Here is a 21,884-nt window from a genome sequence, read left to right as displayed (position 1 = left end):
ATTTGTTGAAACAAAACAAATTTAACAGAAAATGAGCGATTGTTACTGTTTAACCTAAAATAAGACTGATAGGTCAAATCATTTAAATTTGTATTTGAGGGCACCAATGACCGATTTACAAACTTTCTCAAATGCAGACAATAAGATATAATATAAAAGATGTGCAAGGTAATAAAATAGCAGGGTAAAGGGGAAAAGAATTCTTATTGATCAAAATAGCTTCTTTCTCGTATCACTTTAATCTTGAGTTGGAATAAATACAATGCAATGATTTATGGCATGAAAGAATAATTTTCAGATGGCATCCAATTAAAAGGAAAGAGGGGTTTAAATAGCAAATTTACTTTAATCGTTCCCCTACTATCACCTTTGTTTGTTATAACCATTAACTGTATTCTTTGTCCGTTTCACTGAGAATCTATAACTGATCGGAGATTTAAACCTAATCTCGCTTTATCCGGGATTGATTGATTCTCCTCCTTTTCGTATCTACGAAAAATTTATTGCACGGCGCCTTCATGAGATTCCTTGGAAGGGCGACATAAGGCTAAGCAACCGATGTCCATCTAGTTACTATTCTCCAACTGAGGTTCCCTCTGTATGCTAGACAGTGTCGTACGGGAAAACCAATATCAAAAGCAATTGAGAGAACAAAAAAGAGAATTGAGAATGAAATAAAGCTTGATTGCATTAATAAAAGCTATTACAAAAAAGCAACACGGTGTCGAGGGGGAGAGACACCAGTACAGAGAATTACTTGCTTGCTAGAAAGTTTGATTGCTTGATCCCCCTAATAATGCTTAAAAATAATAAACCAAAGTTAGAGGACTTGACCTAACTATGCTCAAGGAACATAATGAAAGTACATGAAATAAAACTACACTGTATTTACAATGAAAAGGACTTAGTTTTCTACAAGGTAGAAATAGGTCCGTTGTCAGCAACCTTGTCTTTGGCATCACGGTCTGCGCGCGCGGCGCTGTTGGCATTTGCCTATAGCTGGGCGCTTGCGAGGGCTATCAGTGGGGCGACAGAGGCACATGCGCGCTTTTCACTTGGCGCGGCCAAGACCACGGGGTCGTCCATGGCGCTAGGCATTGGGAGGCTTGCTAGGACGCCATAGGGCGCGTCCAAGGGGTCATGGCGCATGGTTGGAAAGTCGCCCATGACATTCTCACCCACCTATGTTGGCAATGCCCTCGGTGCCTTACTTGAAAGATAGTCATCAATTAGACTCTTGTAGGCTTTGAGGTTTGTTCCCCTCTTCCATGTATTCTCCACTCCATCACAACCTTACCATTTCACCAAGAATTCTTGATAATCTTTCCTTGAGGCGTGAATCACTCAATCATCAAGAATAGCTGCAGCACGCCTTTTCCCGGTTGAATTGGGGCCTCGAATACTGGGTATTGTGAGTTGGATCCGTGAAGGGTCCTCCATGTCTTCCCGAAAAGGTTTCAAAAGACTGACATGGAAGACGGGATGGATTTTCCACCAAGGTAGGGTATCCACCTGATATGAAACTTTTCCAATGCGCCTTTCAATGGACAAGGGTCCAATGTATTTTTGCAATAGGCGAGGGTCATGGACCCCTGCAAGCAAGTACCGCTTTGGGATTTTGACCATCACTTTGTCTCCTACCTGGTATTCAACAAAGCGATGATTTTGATCAGCATGCCTTTGAAAAGATAGCTTCGCGCTATCTCCAAATTTCGCTTCCATTCTTTTGAGAAGCTAGCAGCTCGAGGAGATTTTGACATGTTTGGTGCATTCACAATGTATGAGAGTAGCAGCTGATGTCCGGTAGAAATTTCAAAAGCATTGGGTTGTTCAAGCTTTCACTCAAGGTCTAAACGAACGAAACTCGATGGCTTCACGGCGGCTGAAGCATAACATGATCGAGTACCCAGCTATTACTTGGGCCGATGTGCACAATCGGTATCAATCCAAAATAAGAGTCGAAGACGACCAGTTGGGTTCTGAGTCCGATTTTAAAAGGGATATCGACCGAGAACCAAGGTCAAACAAGGATCGATACGGGCCATATAACAGAGATCGTAGGGGTAGTGAATGTTCATGTTACCCCGTACGAGGCGAAAATAGAAATGATCGAGGCCAAGGGTCTCGGGGGCTCATGAACAGGAATGGGTTCGACAGGCATATCGGACCTAGGGAAGCACCTCGGTTATCGGAGTATAACTTTAGCATCGATGCATCCGCTATAGTATCGGCTATCGGAAGCATCAAATATACTAAATGGCCTCGACCTATGCAGACCGATCCTGCCCAGAGGAATCCCAATCAAATGTGCGAATATCATGGAACTCATGGTCATAGAACAGAAGATTGCAGGCAACTAAGAGAGGAGGTAGCTTGGTTGTTTAACAAAGGGCACCTTCGAGAATTTTTAAGTGACAAGGCCAAAAACCATTTCAAAAATAGGAATTTCAATAGACAAAACAAACAAGAAGAGCCACAACACATTATCCATATGATCATTGGTGGGATCGATACCCCTAGGGGTCGGTGCTTAAACGCACTAAGATGACAGTTGTAAGAGAAAAGTGATCCCGGACTCGGGATTATACCCCTGAAGGAACCTTGTCCTTTAATAACGAAGACGCGGAAGGAATCATGCAACCACATAACAATGCACTGGTAATATCTGTACTTATGAATAAAACTCAAGTTAAACGTGTGTTAATTGATCCAGGTAGTTTGGCCAACATCATTCGATCGAGGGTCATAGAACAACTCAGTCTACGGAACCAGAACGTGCCCATAACTTTGGTACTAAACGGATTCAATATGGCATATGAAACTACTAAGGGAGAAATAATCTTTCCAGTTAATGTGGCCAGAACCATCCAAGAAATGAAGTTCCACTTGATCGAAGGCGATATGAGATACAACGCCCTATTCGGAAGGTCATGGATCCACAATATGAGAGTTGTACCCTCGACCCTCCACTAGGTTTTGAAGTTCCCAACATCGGAGGGAATCAAAACGGTCTACGGGGAGCAACCGAACGCAAAATAAATGTTTGCCGTCGACGAAGCGATTCCGGTGTCATCATTATCATCAGCAAAAGGAATGGATTCAAAGGAGGAACAGAATACCAAATAGCAATTATCAGAAGACTGACGAAGATGATGAACGTAGGATCCCTCGATATTTCGTGGTTCCCGATGATTCTGACGCCACCCAATCAACAATCGAAGAACTGGAGCAAGTCATACTAATCGAATATCTGCCCGAACGAATGGTATACCTGGGCACGGGGTTAGATCCCGAGCTCAGGAGAAAGCTTATTTCTTAAAGCTAACATAGACTGTTTCGCTTGGTCCCATCTAGGCATGACAGGGATCCCACCAGGAATCACCACTCATAAGCTAATCTTGGACCCAAAGTGCCACCTGGTAAAACAAAAAAGAAGACCCCAGTTCAAGGTCAAACATGTCTGCATCAAAGACGAGGTAACCAAACTTCTTAAAATAGGCTCTATTCAGGAAGTAATATATCCCGAATGGCTACCAAATTTGGTGGTAGTCCCTAAAAAGGGGAACAAACATAGAATGTGTATAGATTATAAAGACCTGAATAAAGCATGCCCTAAGGATTCTTTTCCTTTGCCTAATATCGATCGTATGATCGATGCCACGGTCGGCCACGAGACTCTCAATTTTATCGATGTATATTCCGGGTACAACCAAATGCAGATGAACCCGAAGGATCAGGAAAAGACCTCGTTTATCACTAAGTATGGGACTTATTGTTATAATGTAATGCCATTCGGTCTAAAACGTTTTGGTGCAACTTATCAACGCCTAGTAAACCGAATGTTCGAAAAGCAAATAGGAAAATCAATTGAGGTTTATATTGATGACATGTTAGTTAAATCCCTACGAGCAGAGGACCACTTAAGCATTTGCAATAAACTTTTGACATACTAAGGGAATACAACATGAAGCTTAATCCCGAAAAATGTGCATTCGGGGTGGGCTCGGGCAAGTTTCTCGGTTTCATGGTGTCCAATCGAGGAATCGAGATTAACCCTGATAAAATCAAAGCAATCGAGGACATCACAGTGGTAGATAATGTAAAGGTCGTACAAAGGCTAACAGGACGGATAACCGCCCTGGGACAATTCATTTCGAGATCCTCGGATAGGAGTCACCGGCTTTTCTCTCTGCTTAAAAATAAAAGCAATTTTGAATGGACTCCGGAATGTCAGCAGGCTTTGGAAGAGCTAAAATGGTATTTATCGAGACCTCCATTGCTTCATATCCCGAAGGCAGACGAACAACTTTATCTGTATCTAGTTGTCTTGGAGATAGCGGTAAGTGGAGTCCTAATTTGAGAAGAATGAGGTACGTAATTCCCTATTTATTATGTCAGTCGAACTTTAGGTGAGGCCGAAACTAGATATCCACACGTAAAAACATTAGCGCTTGCTTTAATAATCGCCTCTAGGAAACTAAAACCATATTTCCAGTGCCATCCGATACATATTGTAACAACTTATCCTCTACGAAATATTATACACAAACCTGAGCTTTCAGGTCGATTGGCCAAATGGGCCATAGAGATCGGCGGGTACGATATCGAGTATCGACCTCGAACCGCTATAAAATCTCAAATATTAGCGGACTTCGTGGCTAACTGTACACCGGCCTTCGTACCCGAGATTGAAAAAAGAATTACTGATAAAATCGGGTACCTCTTCGGGAGTCAGGACCCTCTTTACGGACGGTGCCTCGAACACAAAGGGGTCTGTACTGGGCATCATACTAAAATCGCCCACAGGTAATGTAATTAGACAGTCTATTAAAACTACAAAATTGACTAACAATGAGGCCGAGTATGAGGCCATGATTGCAGGTCTCGAACTAGCCAGAAGTTTGGGGGCCGAGGTCGTAGAGGCTAAATGTGATTCCCTCCTCGTGGTAAATCAAGTCAATGGGACTTTTGAAGTTCGAGAAGATCGAATTCAGAGGTACTTGGATAAATTACAAGTGACTCTACATCGATTCAAATAATGGACCTTGCAACATATACTTTGAGAGCAGAACAGTGAGGCCAACGCTCTTGCGAGCTTAGGTTTGTCGGTCGAGGATGACGAACTCAACTCGGGGACAATCGTGCAACTCATGAAATCGGTAATCGAAGAAGGTCATGCCGAGATCAACTCCACAAGTCTAACCTGGGATTGGAGAAACAAATATATAGAGTACTTCAAGAACGAAAAACTTCCACCGGATCCAAAGGAGTAAAGAGCTCTACGCACAAAAGTTGCACGGTTCACCTTATCCAATGATAGAACGCTGTTTAGAAGGACGTTCGATGGTCCACTGTCAATATGTTTGGGACCGGGAGATATCGACTACATTCTACGTGAGATTCACGAGGGCACTTGTGAGAATCATTCCGGTGTCGATTCATTGGTCCACAAAATAATCAGAGCAGGATATTATTGGATCAATATGGACAAAGATGCAAGGTAGTTTGTTCGAAAATATGACAAATGTCAAAGACATGCGCCCATGATTCATCAACCAGGTGTAACGACTCGGCCGGTCGTTTTGACTATTTCAATCACGTTCCCCCATTTACTGCTCAAATTATGATTTACGATTATTATTTAGCTTGTCGGGGTAATTTGTTCGGGTCAGTGAGGTTTTGAAATGATTTGGAACACTTAGTTCTAAGGTTTAGAATTTAAGTTCAAAAGGTTGACCGGATATTGACTTATGTGTAACGACCCCGGAGAAATTTTGCAAAGGAAATTAAGGTTTTGTGGTGCCGAGGTAGATCAATTAGTATAAAGATTATAAAAATTTCTCGCGGCGAGCTTGCTCGCCGTGGTTCGGACTTTTTGGGTTGAACAATGCACCGATGTGTGAAGGAAAATTTTGTTTGAAAAAAAAGGGTCATTTTTGCTACCATTATGCAGTCGCAGAATCACTCTGTGGACCACATAATGGTCGCAGAGTGGATCAAAAAGGGGCAAGATTTGAGGAAAATCTGCAGTGCATTATGCAACGCAGAACAGGTATGCGGGCCGCATAATGACCGCAGACCGGGTCAGTCACGCCCAGTTTTGGAGGCCAAATTATGCGGGCGGTATGCGGACCGTATACCTTTTATGCGATCGCATAACTACATCGGAGCTTCCATTCTTTCTAACTTTTGACCCGACCCAACTTCGATTTATAGCCCTTGAAGCTCATTATTTAGCCAAAATGTGACATTTTAGAGAGAGGTGGGAGTATTTTAGAGAAAGAAAGTGAAGACTTAGTCATTTATCCATCAATTTTTGTTCAGGGTTTGAAGGTTTCACAAAGATCTTGCTAGGGCTTCAAAGAGGTAAGAATTTCCTTCCCCAATTCTTCAATTTCGGGTTTGGAGTAAAGATGGGTAATTTAAAGTATGATTCTTGAGTGTTAGAGTATTATTTATACATACACATACCAATAAGGTTTATGGAAAACTTATTGAGTTAAAATGGGTAAAGATTGGGTTGAAAAAGTTAGAAATCTTCAAAATCTTTAATTGAAGAGTTGAGGGTAGAGTTGATGTCAGAATTTGGTGAAATTTATATGGTTTGACTCGTGATTGGATGGGCGTTCATATTTTGTAACTTTTATCAGGTTCCGATATGTTGGCCCCACGGACGATTTTTGAGTGAATTTTAGATTTTTATTGGAAAAATAGTATTTCCTTTTGGTATTGACTGAATCGAATTAATTATGGCTAGATACGAGGCTTTCGGAGACCAATTCTCGGGGCAAGGGCATAGCGGAATAAAGAATTACACGGTTTGAGGTAAGTAACAGTTTTAAATATGGTCCTCAAGGTATGAAACCCCGAATTTTTATGTCATGTGACTATTTTGGAGGTGACGCACATGCTAGGTGACGGGCGTGTGGGCATGCACCGAGGGGATTGTGACTTGGTCCGTCCCGTAAAAACTGTAAAGTTGAATAATTTGTTGATAGTTATGTGCCCTCTATGTGCTGTGGAAATTTGACTATAAGTCATGTTAGAAACCATGTTTAGGATATATGTTGGTATTGCTGGGACCCACATAGGTCGTGTACATGTTGAATTATCTGCTTAAATTGTTGTTTTGTACTCACTCACAATTTACTTGATTATTTTATCTCAGTCTCTATTATTTATTATTGATGTATCATATCATTGTTGTTTAGCTGATTTCATGATTGTTGAGAGCTCGAGAATCTGGAGAGCTTTATGACTGAGCGAGGCCGAGGGCCTGATTGTGAGATATTATACTATAGCACGTGAGTTGGACGTGCAACACGTGAGTTGTTCGTGCGGATCCTTATATTATACTATAGCATGTGAGTTGGCCATGCAGCACGTGAGTTGGTTGTGCAGATCTAGATATTTATATTATGGTACGTGAGTTATCCGTGTAGATTATAGCGCTTGGGCTGTAGGAGCCCCTCCGGAGTCTATACACCCCTAGTGAGCGCAGGTACCCATTGAGTGTGAGTGCTGAGGGCTGAGAGCCGAGTGGTTGAGCTGTTGTGATGAGTTGAGTGATTGTTTCCTGAGAGGCTGCACTTGCTTTGCATTTGTTGTTGCACTTGGTTGCTATCTGTCATTATTGTGAAATCTCTAAAGGATTTATATCCGGATTACATGAATTTGAACTGTATAAAATTGATTTGATTTAAACTGCCAGATTTGAAAGCATGTCTATTATTTGTTGGAATTACTTAAAGTGAACTATAATTGTGTTGCTCGTCACTATCTTCAACTCTTTATTTCTTATTGTTACTTGCTGAATTGGTTGTACTCATACTACACTCTGCACTTCGTGTGCAGATCCAGGTGTTCCCGGACATAGCGGGTGTTGATTCTTTCGCACAACTAATTTTTCGGAGATTCTAAGATAGCTGCCCTGTTTTGCAGACCTTGCCTCTCCCTCCCTATCTCCTTATTTACTGTATTTGGCATCAGACTGTTACATACCTTATTTTTCAGACTTGTATTCATAATTAGATGCTCACGTACTCAGTGACACCAGGTTTTGGGAGTGTTTGTATCGAAAATTGTGAGGCCTTTTATTAAAGTCAAATTATTATGTTTTTTTTCAAACTTAAAGGAAATTGGGGGTTATTGATGTTATCAACTTGCCTAGTTTCGAGATAGGCGCCATCACGACATGTCAGATTTTGGGTCGTGAGACCCGGGGAGCTTCTCCACTCGGTCCTATCTCCTTGGCATTTCATGAAATGAGGAATGGACATCGTCGGCCCCCTCCCTTCGGCCCGAGGTAAGGCTCAGTTTATTTTGTTTATGACTGAATATTTCTCTAAATGGGTTGAAGCACAGGCTTTCGAGAAAGTCAGAGAAAAGGAAGTGATAGACTTCATTTGGGACCATATTATATGTCAGTTCGGTATGCCATCCGAGATTGTATATGATAATGGAAAGCAATTCATCAGAAGCAGAGTGATGAAATTTCTCGAAGACCACAAAATCAAAAGGATCCTATCAACACTGTATCATCCCAGTGGGAACGGACAGGCCGAATCGACCAACAAAACCATCATCCAAAATCTTAAGAAAAGATTAACCAACGCTAAAGGAAAATGGAGAGAAATACTACCCAAAGTACTATAGGCATACCGCACGACATCAAAATCCAGTACCGGAGCAACACCATTCTCGTTGGTTTATGGCACCGAAGTCTTATCCCGGTTGAGGTCGGAGAACCTAGCATTAGATTTCGATATGCGACAAATGAGTTGAATAACGAGACAATGAACACGAGCCTAAAATTATTAGACGAAAAATGAGAAGCAGCTCTCATTCAATTAGCCGCCCAAAAACAGCGAATCGAAAGGTATTATAATCGAAGAACCAATCTTCGATATTTTAAAATCGGGGACTTAGTGCTAAGGAAAGTCACCCTCAACACCCGAAATCCAAATGAAGGAAAATTGGGTCCTAACTGGGAAGGACCGTATCAGGTTCTCGAAATCATCGGTAAAGGATCCTACAAGCTTGGTGTGATAAACGGAAAACAACTACCGAGCAATTGGAATGTGTCGCACCTAAAACGATACTACTTCTAAGGTACGACCCTCCTATGTTCATTTATATTTCGAAACTAACCCTTACAGGAGTTCGACCAGGAACAAGGATGGATTATTCAAAGCCTTTAGGCTTGAAAGCACGCGTTGCACTTTTTTTCCATTAGCCCGGATTTATCCCAAATGGGTTTTTCGGTAAGGTTTTTAATGAGGCAACCATTAATCGTGCTAACTTGGAACAATTCAATAGAATCCAAGGCCTCTTTACAATCAACCCCAAATACTGGGGGGCATCATCGAATATATCAAGTTTCATCGTCAAGTTCAATGCAAGGAAGTTACTTCATGACTCGTCAAGTTCGATGCAAGGAAGTTACTTCATGACAACATGGTTTTGATAGGAAAAATTGTAAGATCCAAATGGTCAAAACGAACTATGCTCGTGTAGTTTTCCCGATCCCTGACACAAAACATGAACACATGTATAATGACATAAAAGAGAAATTTCTCCTTTACCGATATCTCATATCTCAGAATCCATCCTCTATTTAGTGATCTATTATGCAAACAGGTTCAAGGGCTAACTATTACCCCATAAATCGGGGACTACCATTTCGAGTTCGAGCAATCACTCACTCGACTACTAAGCCTAAGGGCTAATCTTATTTCGAGTTCAAGCAATCACTCACTCGACTACTAAGCCTATGGGCTACATTACTTCGAGTTCGAGCAATCACTCACTCGACCATAAAGCCTACGGGCTATAACACTTCAAGTTCGAGCAAACACTCACTCGACTACTAAGCCTAAGGGCTAATATTATTTCGAGTTCGAGCAATCACTCACTCGATTACTAAGCTTAAGGGCTACATCACTTCGAGTTCGAGCAATCACTTACTCAACCATAAAGCCTACGGGCTACAACACTTCGAATTCTAGCAAACACTCACTCGACTACTAAGCCTATGGGCTACATCACTTCAAGTTAAAGCAATCACTCACTCGACCATAAAATCCTACGGGCTACAGCACTTCGAGTTCGTGCAAACACTCACTCGACTACCAAGCCTAAGGGCTAATCTTATTTCGAGTTCGAGTAATCACACACTCAACCACTAAGCCTACGGGATACATCACTTCGAGTTCGAGCAATCAATCACTCGACTACTAAGCCTAAGGGCTAATCTTAGTTCAAGTTCGAGCAAACACTCACTCGACTACTAAGCCTAAGGGCTAATCTTATTTCGAGTTCTAGCAATCACTCACTCGACCATAAAATCCTACGTGCTACAACACTTCGAGTTCGTGCAAACACTCACTCGACTACCAAGCCTAAGGGCTAATCTTATTTCGAGTTCGAGTAATCACACACTCGACCACTAAGCCTACGGGCTACATCACTTCGAGTTCGAGCAATCACTCACTCGACCATAAGCCTACGGGCTACAACACTTCGAGTTCGAGCAAACACTCACTCGACTACTAAGCCTAAGGGCTAATCTTACTTTGAGTTCGAGCAAACACTCACTCGACTAATAAGCCTAAGGGCTAATCTTATTTCGAGTTCGAGTAATCACACACTCGACCACTAAGCCTACGGGCTACATCACTTCGAGTTCGAGCAATCACTCACTCGACCACTAAGCCTACGGGCTATACCACTTTGAGTTCGAGCAATCACTCACTCGACCATAAAGCCTATGGGCTACAACACTTCGAGTTTGAGCAAACACTCACTCGACTACTAAGCCTAAGGGCTAATCTTATTTCGAGTTCGAGCAATCACTAACTCGACAACTAAGCCTACGGGCTACACCACTTCGAGTACGATCAATCACTCACTCGATCATAAAGCCTACGGGCTACATCATTTCGAGTTCGAGCAAACACTCACTCGACTACTAAGCCTAAGGGCTAACCTTATTTCAAGTCTGAGTAAACGCTCACTCGACTTTACTACAAATCCTAGCAAACGCTCACTCGACCTTTAAGCCTAAGGGCTATTTTTTATTTCACGTTCGAACAAACGCTCACTCGGTTATAAAGGTCACAAGGTATGACTTCGATCAAATTGCCTAAAGGCCTCGAACTTATGAAAACTTTCATAAGGCATGAATGAAACAAAATATTCACAAGGCAGAGAATAAAATAGAGACAAGTCGGGAAAGGAAAAGATCTTTTTATATATATAAGAGTATTTACAACGTCCGATCAGGACCCTACACAAACAATCGAAATGGGAAAAACCCTAAGTTTCATGGTTATCTCCGGGGGCAGTCTCTTCTCCATCGGGCTTCTCCTTGCTCTAGGACCCACTCTTTCTCCCATCATCATAATCATCATCATCATCATTGGAAGCCAAGGCTATGCCATCGGCTTCAAGTTGTTTAGCCTTTTTTATCTCTTTGGTAAGATCAAAACCTCGAGCATGGATCTCCTCGAGGGTTTCCCTCCGAGATTGGCATTTGGCGAGTTCAGCAACCCAATATGCTCGAGTTTGAGCGGTCTCGATAGCCTTTGTACTTGAGCAGCTTCAAAATCGGCCCAATAGACAGCCACGAATGCATCCACCTCGGCCTTTGCCTTTTCAGCCTCAAATTTAGCCTTGGCAAGTTCGGAAGCCAACCGATCCTCGAGCTCCTCTATTTTTCTTGCTTTAACCAAGCTATTCTCCTTCATGCCTTGAAGTTGACTTTCAGCCAATGATAATTGGGCTCGAGCAGTCTCTTTTTCTGCAGCGAGGCGGTCCATGCCTTCTTTCCACCCAAAGGTCTCCGCCCTAATCATATCGACCTCCTCGCGAAGCAGCCCGATCACCTTAAGCTTCTGCTGCAACTGTGAGATCAAAATATTAGCCACTGTTCCCGAATTGAGCCCATGAGTTTTTAAGATTATCATTACCTGCTCGGTCAGGTCGGTTTGATCTTCGTATGCCTTGGCCAACTCGGCTCGAAGATCTTTGATCTCTTCCTTTTTCTGCCCATTAAGAATTTTGAGGGCATTTCTCTTCTCCGAAAGCACTCGGAAGTCGGCCTCACGTCGGTTCAGCTACCCGATTCAGGTATAAAAAGAGAAAAGACATAAAAAGAGTAAAATGAGACATCAACAACGGGAATCGAGACTTACCCGATTCAGGGCTCGTTGAACCTCGAAGAAAAGACCCAACGTGTCACTCGGGCCGGCAGCATCCTCGGTACCGGTAAATAAATCACGAAAGGGGTCCTCACCCTCATGGACCCCGGCTACCTCGAGGGTCCCCAAAGCTCGGGCTTCCCGAATTGCCTCTTCGGGAAAAGCGGGGAGAGTAGGCGAGTCTCCGATTACTATTGCCCCGAGCGAGTCGCTTGGGGCGTTCTCCTCAGTTCGAAGAGCTTCAGGGTCGGCCCCTTCTGATATACCCACCGATTGATCACTTCGGTGGGAGGCATCCTCGATCTCCAACGACTCGGGGAATTTGTCCAAGTCCTTCTCCGATATCCCCTCAGTTCGAGATGGAGCCTCATCAACTGCCATCGACCCAGCTGCCTTTGGGGCATCGATGGGTTTCTCCACTCGGGCCACCAGTATGGTCTTGTCATTTTCTTCTTCTTCGTCTTTATCCCTTAGACACCGAACATATTCTTCGGTCAAATAGATGATATTCTTCCTTGGCTTACGAGTCGTCCTCGTCTTAAGCTTTGGATCCTCGGTAGTATAGGCCCTTTTTCTCTTGTTATCCTTCACCGGTTTTGGAACCGGGGCTAAAGTCTCTTCCTTTCCAGACGAGGGCCTCATGATTGCATCTTTGCCCAGGCCTACACACAAGAAAATTGGTTAAGTATAGGAAAGATATTTTGTTCGAATCATCGAATACATGGGAAAAAGGCTTACCATGATTTTTGGCCTCCCATCGGCCCTTTGATAAATCGCGCCATGAGCGCTCGACATATGTAGAGGTCGAAGCCAGGTCCCTTACCCAGCTCTAAAAGTTTAAGAACTGCACTGGGCATCCAAGCAACCGCTGCATCACAAAAAGGATATCGGTGAGAAAGAAACGAAGGAGCAAAACAATCGTTAGAACCAAGAAATTTATATACTTACGCTTTATGTTCCATTCTTTGGGAAATGGCATCTTCTAGGCGGGGATTAGGTACGAAATCTTCACTCGAATGAACCTACCCATCCAGCCCCGGTCTTTGTCCTCGTCTATGCTCGAGAACATCACTTTGGTAGCCCACACTGGAGTTTTATTAACCCACCTCGATAGAGGCGGGGTTGTACAACCTAATGAGATGGTCGAGGGTGAAAGGCATCCCCTCGACTTTGTTCATGAAGAATCGGATTAGAATAACGATCCGCCAAAAAGAAGGGTGAATGTGGCCTAGAGTTACTTGGTATTGGCGGCAAAAATTGATGACAACAGGATCGAGGGGACCCAACGTGAAAGGGTAAGTGTACATACTTAGAAACCCTTTCACATGAATAGTAATATCTTCTTCGGGAGCCAGGATTATCACTTCTTTGTCCTCCGAGTTGCAATCTTTCCTTAACTGTTTAAGATGGCCCTCAATTATCGAGCACATATACCTCGATACTGGCTCGCATCGACCGGGGACCGGCGAAGCTTTGTCGATCTTAAAATCGGAGGTAAGAACACCCCCCCCCCAGGAACACACTCCTCAGGTCGTGGATCCACCGGTGTTTTGTCGCCGACGGGCCGCAAAGAAAAAGCTTTTTCTTTTTGAGGAACGGTTTTTGACGTTTTCGCCATTGGGATTTAAAGATTGAAGATAGAGGAAGATGATAAGATTTGGTGTTCTAAAGAGGGATTTTGCAGTAAAATCACAAAATTCACAGATGAAAAACTCAGAAGATGCGAAAGGGAACTTAGAAGATTTGAAGATGTAAAAGTAAGAAGTGGTAAAAAGAGGGGTTATTTATAGGGTTGGCAATGACTGTTCAATGTCAACAATGGCCGACCATCGTCTAACACGCATTTAATGCCTCGGTAAACTGAACCTATGGGACATCTATCATGCACGTCATGGTTGGGCTCAGTGAAAACGTCAGTTTGTATCGAGTCATACCGCTTGAAAATCATGTCGTTTCTCTCCACATTCTTCTCGAGAAACGAGGGGACTATCTGTATACGGTCAAAACCGGTTTCAACCTTCGTATGATTAGTCAAGATTGGAACATAATGGACCGAATGTCATATTCATAATATCGGGTATGAGATCCGAAGCTAGGTTACCGAGCTCAAATTCCTAGGACCGATCAAATACCGAGCTCGAATCCAAAGCGAACTATGATACGAAGTGGCGCTATCGAGCTTGAGAGCCAAAGACCGACCAATACCGAGCCCAAGTTAATACCGGGTCCCTGGTCAATATCGAGCCCAAGTCAATACCGGGACCCCGGGTCAATATCGAGCCTAAGTCAATACCAGGCCCCGGGTCAATATCGAGCTCAAGTCAATATCGGGCTCTAAATCTGGAAACCAACCAATACCAAGTCTGATCAAGATCGAGCCAAGTCCGATCAGGATTGAGCCAAGGGACAAGAGTCGTTACAGTTGCATTAAAGAAAGACAATCTCGGGGGGAATTAGGGAAAAATTATTCTATCATGGGATCTCCACTATGTATTTCTAATTATATATAAAGTAGAATTCCTCCACTATAAGAGAGATAACTACTATTTCTGTAAAGTGGGCAGATTAAGGCATATATACACTCTTATATTCAGATATCACGATTGATAGAGATATAAAGGAGAGATTATCTTCTTGTAAGCTTTTTACATTGATTCACCTTGCTAGTTCATAAAATCGTTTTCTAGTTCAATATTGGTTCGTATTTCATTCTTTACCGGTCAATATTCGATATATTTCTACTTACTTTTCTGATTTGTACCAAGTTATAACACGTACCCTTAGAATCGCGTATAAATTCAACTCTATCCGTTTTTCGGGTAAACAATAGTGTATGAAATTTGTATTTAAGTTATACATGCTCTGTGTTATAAATAGTTGTAGATATGTATTATAGTTATATGAAATTGTATTTTATTATAGTTGTATTTTTTTGTATGAATGTTGTAAATAAATTGTTTAATGTATTAATAGTTATATGAAATTTATATTTAAATTTATATATTGTTATAGATAAATTAAATTTGTATCAAAATTTATATGATAGTTGTACTGGTAACTCACTGCCGGTGGTGATGAGGGCGAGCGAATTTGTTTTCCCCACAAGAGTGAAGAAGAGAGGCAGAAAAAGGGTTGCCGGCGTAAAGCTGATGTCTTTCGATTTTGAAGCTAATTTCTCTCCAATCTATTTGATTTTGAAGCCGGATTCTTTCATTTTCAAACCAAACTTTCAACGCTGAGATCTAAATCAGCAAATTCAGTGCCTAATTCAACCAATTTCATCAAACTCAAATCGGAGCCAACGATTTCAAGCTCCGATTATGAGAAACCTCAAGTGATCTTCTTTTCTTCTTGAGCATCGACAAAAAATAGAGTAGGACGGTTAAAAAACCTTCAAATCTTATCGTAGAAATGTTCCGAGGACTCTGTGTCTGGGCAGAAAATTACTCAGGCGTCCTTTCTTTTGTTTATTCGATCTCCTCCGACGAATCCGGAATGAAAAATACAGCGAAAGAGAAATAAAAAAGGGTGTAATTAAAATTTTTAATTTAAGGCGCTAATCCCTGAATTAAAGGCGCTTAATTGAGTCCCTAGAATGTATATAAATTCTAAAGAATATACTGTTACCTTTGGTAAATAACAAAGTTTAGAGAATCCAGATAATTAAGTTTGAAATATAATATATATATATGAGAAAAATTTCCAATTCAAAATTGTCAATTTGGATCCGAATTCCATAGAGAAGAATTAAAAATATATGTATAATCTATATGTAGTATGTATATAATTGTATATACTTATTGTATAATTTATTTATACTGGCTAGAAAAATAAACATTAAATTTGACCGGCTATTTATGTAAATATACCTTGCATAAAAGGACTTAAGCTCAATCGGTTTCACTTAGAGGCCCAAAATTCCTCTAGAACTGGCCCATATGCGGACCCAAGTTTCGAGACCAAATATCAAATTCCACCCTCAGCGGCGAGCTCCTCCGGTCAAATCCTTACCGGCGATAACAGATGTAAGTTCTCTCGCTTTCCCTCTATGTCTCATAAGTCCCAAAAAAAAAAAAGAACCTTAATTCCCTTTTTCTAATGCTTTGTTTTCTACCCTCTTCGTTTACAGAAAAGTGTATTTGGTTTCGGAGATAATATATCAGATAATATGTATAAATTAGTATAGAAATAGTGTAAAATGGTTAAACTGTGTACTTAATGAATTAGGATAGAAATATTATCAAATGATTAAGTCAGGGACGGCTCAATATTGTTGGTGGCCTAAAGCCATTTTTATTTTATTTTTCAAACACACAAATATTCTCTTTTTTTTTAATCAACTAGGCATGGTGCCTAGGTGTTGTTTATATATATATAGAAAGAAAATTACAAGTGACATGGATTTTACGTAGTGTAGCAACATAAACATTGAAACTACATAGCTCCTATTGCCATAGTTGAGTAGCGTTCTCAAGCATGATATTACATATTGAACTATGGACGAGCTACTAATAAAAACTAGCCATAATAAGATGATGTCGAGAATAATCCCAGCTATGCATGTGTCATGTCCATTGCAGTAACAAAAAATGTAGTCCATTGTCCGCAATTTTCTCTTCAATCCAGATTTGTTATGCGTATCATAGTTCTTTGCTTTCATGTAACTCACCAATCTGCTCCAGTGATAACATTTATTTCCAGTTCTCTAGTGCCATTTTTGTGTTGTGGCTTGCACAGATGAATTCCTTGATCACAGGTTTGGGTCCAGCCATCCGTCCAGTAGATATTGTAATCCAAAATGTTTGCTTTTTCTTGTAGAATCCATGCATCCCCAATTAATACTGCTAAACCACACGCAACACACATCGATTCCACTGACCCAAAAACAGCCTTTTCAAACAAAATTGCGCGAGATCTCCATTGAATCCTTATTGAGAAAATCTGGGCAGTTCTTCTCTTTGTAGTGACAGTTTTTATCTTCGCATAAATGGAGTTGAACTGCAGCCTGTTGGATTGAGTACTAGGGTGGTTAAATTTACAATCTAACCTTCGAAAGTTGAAGGTAACAGTAAGTACTCCAGCCCCTAGCCTCTTTGTAATCATCCTTGCTTGTAAGCTTGTGCCTATCCTTGGTTCCCCTCCAATGGAATCAGTACCTAGTACTTATACCACCAGTTTAATTGTATACAAAAGATAAGGCATGGATACTGTAATGTTTCGTGCAAAAAAGCAAAAAGTGTTAGTGAACAATGAACAGAGTCATTATCCTCTCCTCTGGGCAGATTTGAGGATGATGATCATGGCTGCTTCCTCTTCTCGTTGTATGCCTATCATCCATTCCTTTTATTTCCTCGCAACCTTCACTCTCAAATAAGGACATTGTAATTTATCATCATTCACCAATCTTCGTCCTTGTATCTCCAAATGTAAGAAACAGTCAGCCTCAAAATTACCTCTATCCAGTGCGTAGTTGGCTAAGTAGTCTGCCAGTTTATTTCCCTCTCTCATAATATGCAATATCCTTATGTTGTGTCTTCCAATAATGTCTTTGATCTCCTCTACATGTGTTGCAATTATCCATGGCACATACCAAATTCCCTCCACCACATTCTTCAACAACACGTTGCACACACTACTTCAATGCTTCTAAAATAGCCACAGCTTCAGCTTCAGTGTTAGTACCCTCACGTATCTCCTTTCCTTGTGCATGTAGGACATCACCATATTCATCTCTCAACACAAAACGAAAAGAACTCTTTCCCGAATTTTCCCTTGATGCCCCATCTGTATTAACTTTCACCCAGCCTTGTGTAGGAAATTCCCACAAGACGTTGGTCACCTTTAATCTTGGTGTATATTGCTCCAACATTAGCAGCAGGTCAGGTCATTTATGTGGCACATTCTACAATCCTGGTTTTTTGAATTTCACAAACGATTGGAGAGTAGATGATACCTGATAAATTACTCGACTAATCGTTACGGCCTCTCCATGTATGTATGCATTACTTCTCTTCCACTATTTCCTTACTTTTTAGACACAAAATTATTAATATTTTGTTTATAATCAAGGTATTCTAATAATTCTTTTTCGCTTGATAATATAGCTAATCTATTTAAATGTCTTTTGAGATATTGTTGATCCTAGGTAAGATTGTGTTATATTAAAATTTAATAAACTTCTTCCCACAAATGCAACTGTTATAGGAGCATTATTCGATAAGGAATATAGGTATTTGAAAAAGAATCAAGTCTTACTTTTTCAAGTCTTGTTAGCTGATTGATTATATCGATTATAGTATTATTTTCTTCTTATAGTATTTCCTTTAATGCTTTAATTCGAAAAATAAGTCTAAACTATCCATCAGAGTGACTTTTCTCAGATTCTTATCACCTAGTGATTTCAAAATTTTCCACTAAACAAAAATTATAGATACTTTTCACGCTTCAGATTATTCAAATCTCTATGGTCGACATCAGTAACAAATCAAAGTTTTCTTCTTCTTTTTTTTTCTATTAAAAAATTATTTTTTACTTTAAAATATTTAATTTTTTAAAAAGATAATAATTCTTAAAATGTACTACTAGTAAAAAATAGGGCCCCTAAACTTTGGGGGCCTAAAACAATTGCTTGGGATGCCTTACCCTTGAGCCGACATTGGATTAAGCTTTGTAGCAAAGACATTGAATTAGGGGTCGTCTGGTTCACATACTCATTATACAACAACAACAAACCCAGTGTAATCCCACAATTGTTGTCTGGGGAGGGTAGTGTGTATGCAGACCTTACCCCTACTTTGTGAAGGTAGAAAGACTGTTTCCGGTAGGCCCTTGGCTCAAGAAAAGCATAGTCACATCAGAGTTGGTTCACATACTCGTTATACAGTGATTATAATGCATAGTCTTTTTGTTGGATTAGTAATGAAAGAACTATTATGCAGTGATTAATAACAAGGAGATTGTTATACATGAATTAATTACTTTAAAAGGTCATTTTTATCTTTAAATTGTTTAATCACCGCTTTACTAATACATGAATTCATATTCCACGTTCTATCAAGCATAAAATAGGACATAGATTTCCGCATAACTTAATGTATGTATTATCTAATACCGCCAAACAAAACGCTGTATTAGTTATGTGGTGATGATTTTTTTCTTACACGACATTATCGTATGTGGGATTTTATGCTAGGATTACTTATTCCAAACCATTAGCGAAATGGCCCCTAAGGTAGGTCATTTTGATGGTCAAATTTCATAATTTTGACCTTTAAATTATCTTGCTACAACAAACGGTATAACGACTAATATGTCATTTGTCAAGTTAGTAGGTATAACCTGTCTTATTATTTTTTCAGATTATGTGTGTTCATGCTGCTTATCCTGTTGTTGCAGCACAAAGTAGGTGCTTGTTCCTGCTGCAATGCCTTGCAAATGAAGAAAGTTAGCTTGTTATTGTGATGTGAATACGTGTAATTCTTGGAATATATGGATTCTACATCCAAGTACTCTCCCTTTTGCTTAAAATGGCCATGGGATGTCCATAACCAAAACCCTAAAACCCCTCTGCCATGTACGTTTGAAACACCCTGGCTATTCAAACCATTCAAGAATATTGGCTCTGGAGTGTTTAATTTCATCCAAAATATATCAAAACCCCAACCTTTATCACCCGAATTACATTTCCAGTCGAATGGTGGAGTCGGCCAAAACACTACCTTGAAGTTGATGAAGAAATTGACTCCTGCAGACCAAGCAGAGGCCGAGCAGAGTGCGTTAGCGTCTGCCTTGGCCAGTGGAAAGGAGGGTACTGTAATTGAATTTTACTCCCCCAAGTGCCGGCTCTGCAATTCTTTGGTTAATTTCGTTAACGAGGTTGAGAATAGGAACTCTGAGTGGCTCAACATTGTTATGGCTGATGCAGAGAATGATCAATGGTTGCCTGAGGTACTCTTAATACTCTATACATTGTATATTCTCACATTTTTCGCAAGGCTGTTTAGTAATATTTAGTTGTTGGATGGATGTGTATTAGATTTTGCATACTCCAAGAATTGAGAGGGGCCTCATCCTTTGTTGTTTGGTTGTTGATATGGTTCTTTTCTTCTTTCTTTATTGAAGATTATTTTTGTACTGATACTTGATAATCTTGAAAATTGTTAATTCAAAACTAGACATGTGTTGAATGCACTCGGTACTGAGTATTGGATTCTTCTACCATGTATCAAAATATCATAACTATGTTAAGTTACATTCATGAATCAGTTGATTGGGATAGACGGAGACTGCATTCTGGGCATAGCATTGGTCTAATAAATTGTTTAGACAACATATCTTTCAGTATTGTGATGTAAAACTGCAATATATTATCAGCAAAGGATTGAAGTTAAATTCTCATCCTTCAATTTGCTAGGTAATAGACGGAAAGTCTTTTTACAGATTAGCTTACTTTGTTTATACTTTAAATTTGGTAGATCTGTGTCTTTTGAAGTTTTTTCAGTGTAACAACTCATAGCTTTCATTCTCAGTGGAGCCTAAAAGCATTGCAGAATCCTTAGCACCTTCTATTGTGTTGAGATTGGTTACTCTGTGGCGACTGCTAAGTTGACTTATATAATTAAAAGTACACTCTCTGGTGATAGCTAAGTTAAACTACACTTTTAAAAAGTTTAAAAAGGAGGGGAAGTCTAGATGAAGTAATTAAATCAAAGAAGAATTGTTTCTGCTATTTGATTGGTCCAGTCAGTTTGCGTATTGCCTTTGGAGTAATCAATATACTTCATGCTGGAAATGATTAACTTCCCAGCTTGATTGACTTCTTTCTGTTTGCAAATTCAGCTTCTCCATTATGACATAAAGTATGTCCCTTGCTTTGTTCTACTGGACAAATACGGGAGGGCACTTGCTAAGACGGGTGTTCCCAGCAGCCGACTGCATGTTGTGGCTGGTATTTCTCATCTCCTCAAAATGAAACGCCCACAACACTACTAATGTGCCTATGGTTGATTGATCCAGCAGCAGATGAGATTGTCGGCTTGTCACAGTAAATTGCACGTAACAGTATTTAGCTGTAGAGATCGAAAGGATGGAGCAAGTAATGTAGTAGTTATCAAGTGCAAGATCTTTACTTGCGTTTGTTATAGTTTCGTAATCCATTTTGGAGATCCTGTTATATGAATCCCCTAAAAAGTTAAAGGGAAAAGAAGGATAATGCTGCTTTCTGTTTTCAGTATGCTGTATGTCTATATTTCATGCCTAGGAGTTCCCATGAATTAGCTTGCAGTTATTATGCTGGCGGTGTATTTTACATTTTGACTGTCCCAGTTATGCTTTATAACCTTCTTCGATTGATCTACTCCTACTAATGCCCAACATATGGTACATTTTTGTTATTTTCATGTTTTCTGTTTGCAATTTATGCTTCCCATTGGTGTACTTGTGAAAACTTCCCTTTCTACTAATCAGCTCTTTTTCCTTTTCCTTTCCTTTTTATATTTTAAAATTTAAACAATCCAACCATCTCATTAGACAGACTCTATATGTTATTCCCTCCGTCCTAATTTATGTGAAAGTATTTGTCTCGGAACGAAATTTAAGAAAGAAAGGAAGATCTTTAACCTTGTGATTTAAAATAAGCCAGTCATTTGTGTGATGATAAATCATCTTAATAAGGTTAGATAAAGA

At 40.3% G+C, this 21,884-nt stretch overlaps 1 protein-coding gene across 2 annotated transcripts; it reads left to right on the top strand.

The window, feature by feature from the left end:
• Nucleotides 1-16,109: 16,109 nt before the first annotated feature.
• Nucleotides 16,110-21,555, top strand: LOC107812628 (uncharacterized). 2 transcript variants are annotated; one of them, XM_016637774.2, is made up of 4 exons: nucleotides 16,110-16,225; nucleotides 18,005-18,191; nucleotides 19,596-20,147; nucleotides 21,039-21,555. In XM_016637774.2, exons 3-4 carry the CDS (start codon nucleotides 19,689-19,691, stop codon nucleotides 21,189-21,191), a joined length of 612 nt encoding a protein of 203 aa, XP_016493260.1. In that variant the 5' UTR covers nucleotides 16,110-16,225; nucleotides 18,005-18,191; nucleotides 19,596-19,688; the 3' UTR covers nucleotides 21,192-21,555. The 2 variants fall into 2 exon arrangements, with proteins under 2 accessions (XP_016493260.1, XP_016493259.1); XM_016637773.2 differs by lacking the exon at nucleotides 18,005-18,191 and having other exon boundaries at nucleotides 16,111-16,225.
• The last annotated feature ends 329 nt before the right edge of the window (nucleotides 21,556-21,884 follow it).

The sequence above is a fragment of the Nicotiana tabacum genome, chromosome 9 (assembly GCF_000715075.1).
Source record: "Nicotiana tabacum cultivar K326 chromosome 9, ASM71507v2, whole genome shotgun sequence".
NCBI classification, from domain to species: domain Eukaryota; kingdom Viridiplantae; phylum Streptophyta; class Magnoliopsida; order Solanales; family Solanaceae; genus Nicotiana; species Nicotiana tabacum.
This window is presented reverse-complemented; position numbering and strand designations above follow the sequence as displayed.

Excerpts from the sequence above, each read along its gene's own strand:
- LOC107812628 (XM_016637774.2), top strand. The coding sequence starts at position 19,689 with ATGGATTCTACATCCAAGTACTCTCCCTTTTGCTTAAAATGGCCATGG. Across the intron at positions 20,148-21,038 it reads ATGATCAATGGTTGCCTGAG|CTTCTCCATTATGACATAAA; the intron begins GTACTCTTAATA and ends TTGCAAATTCAG.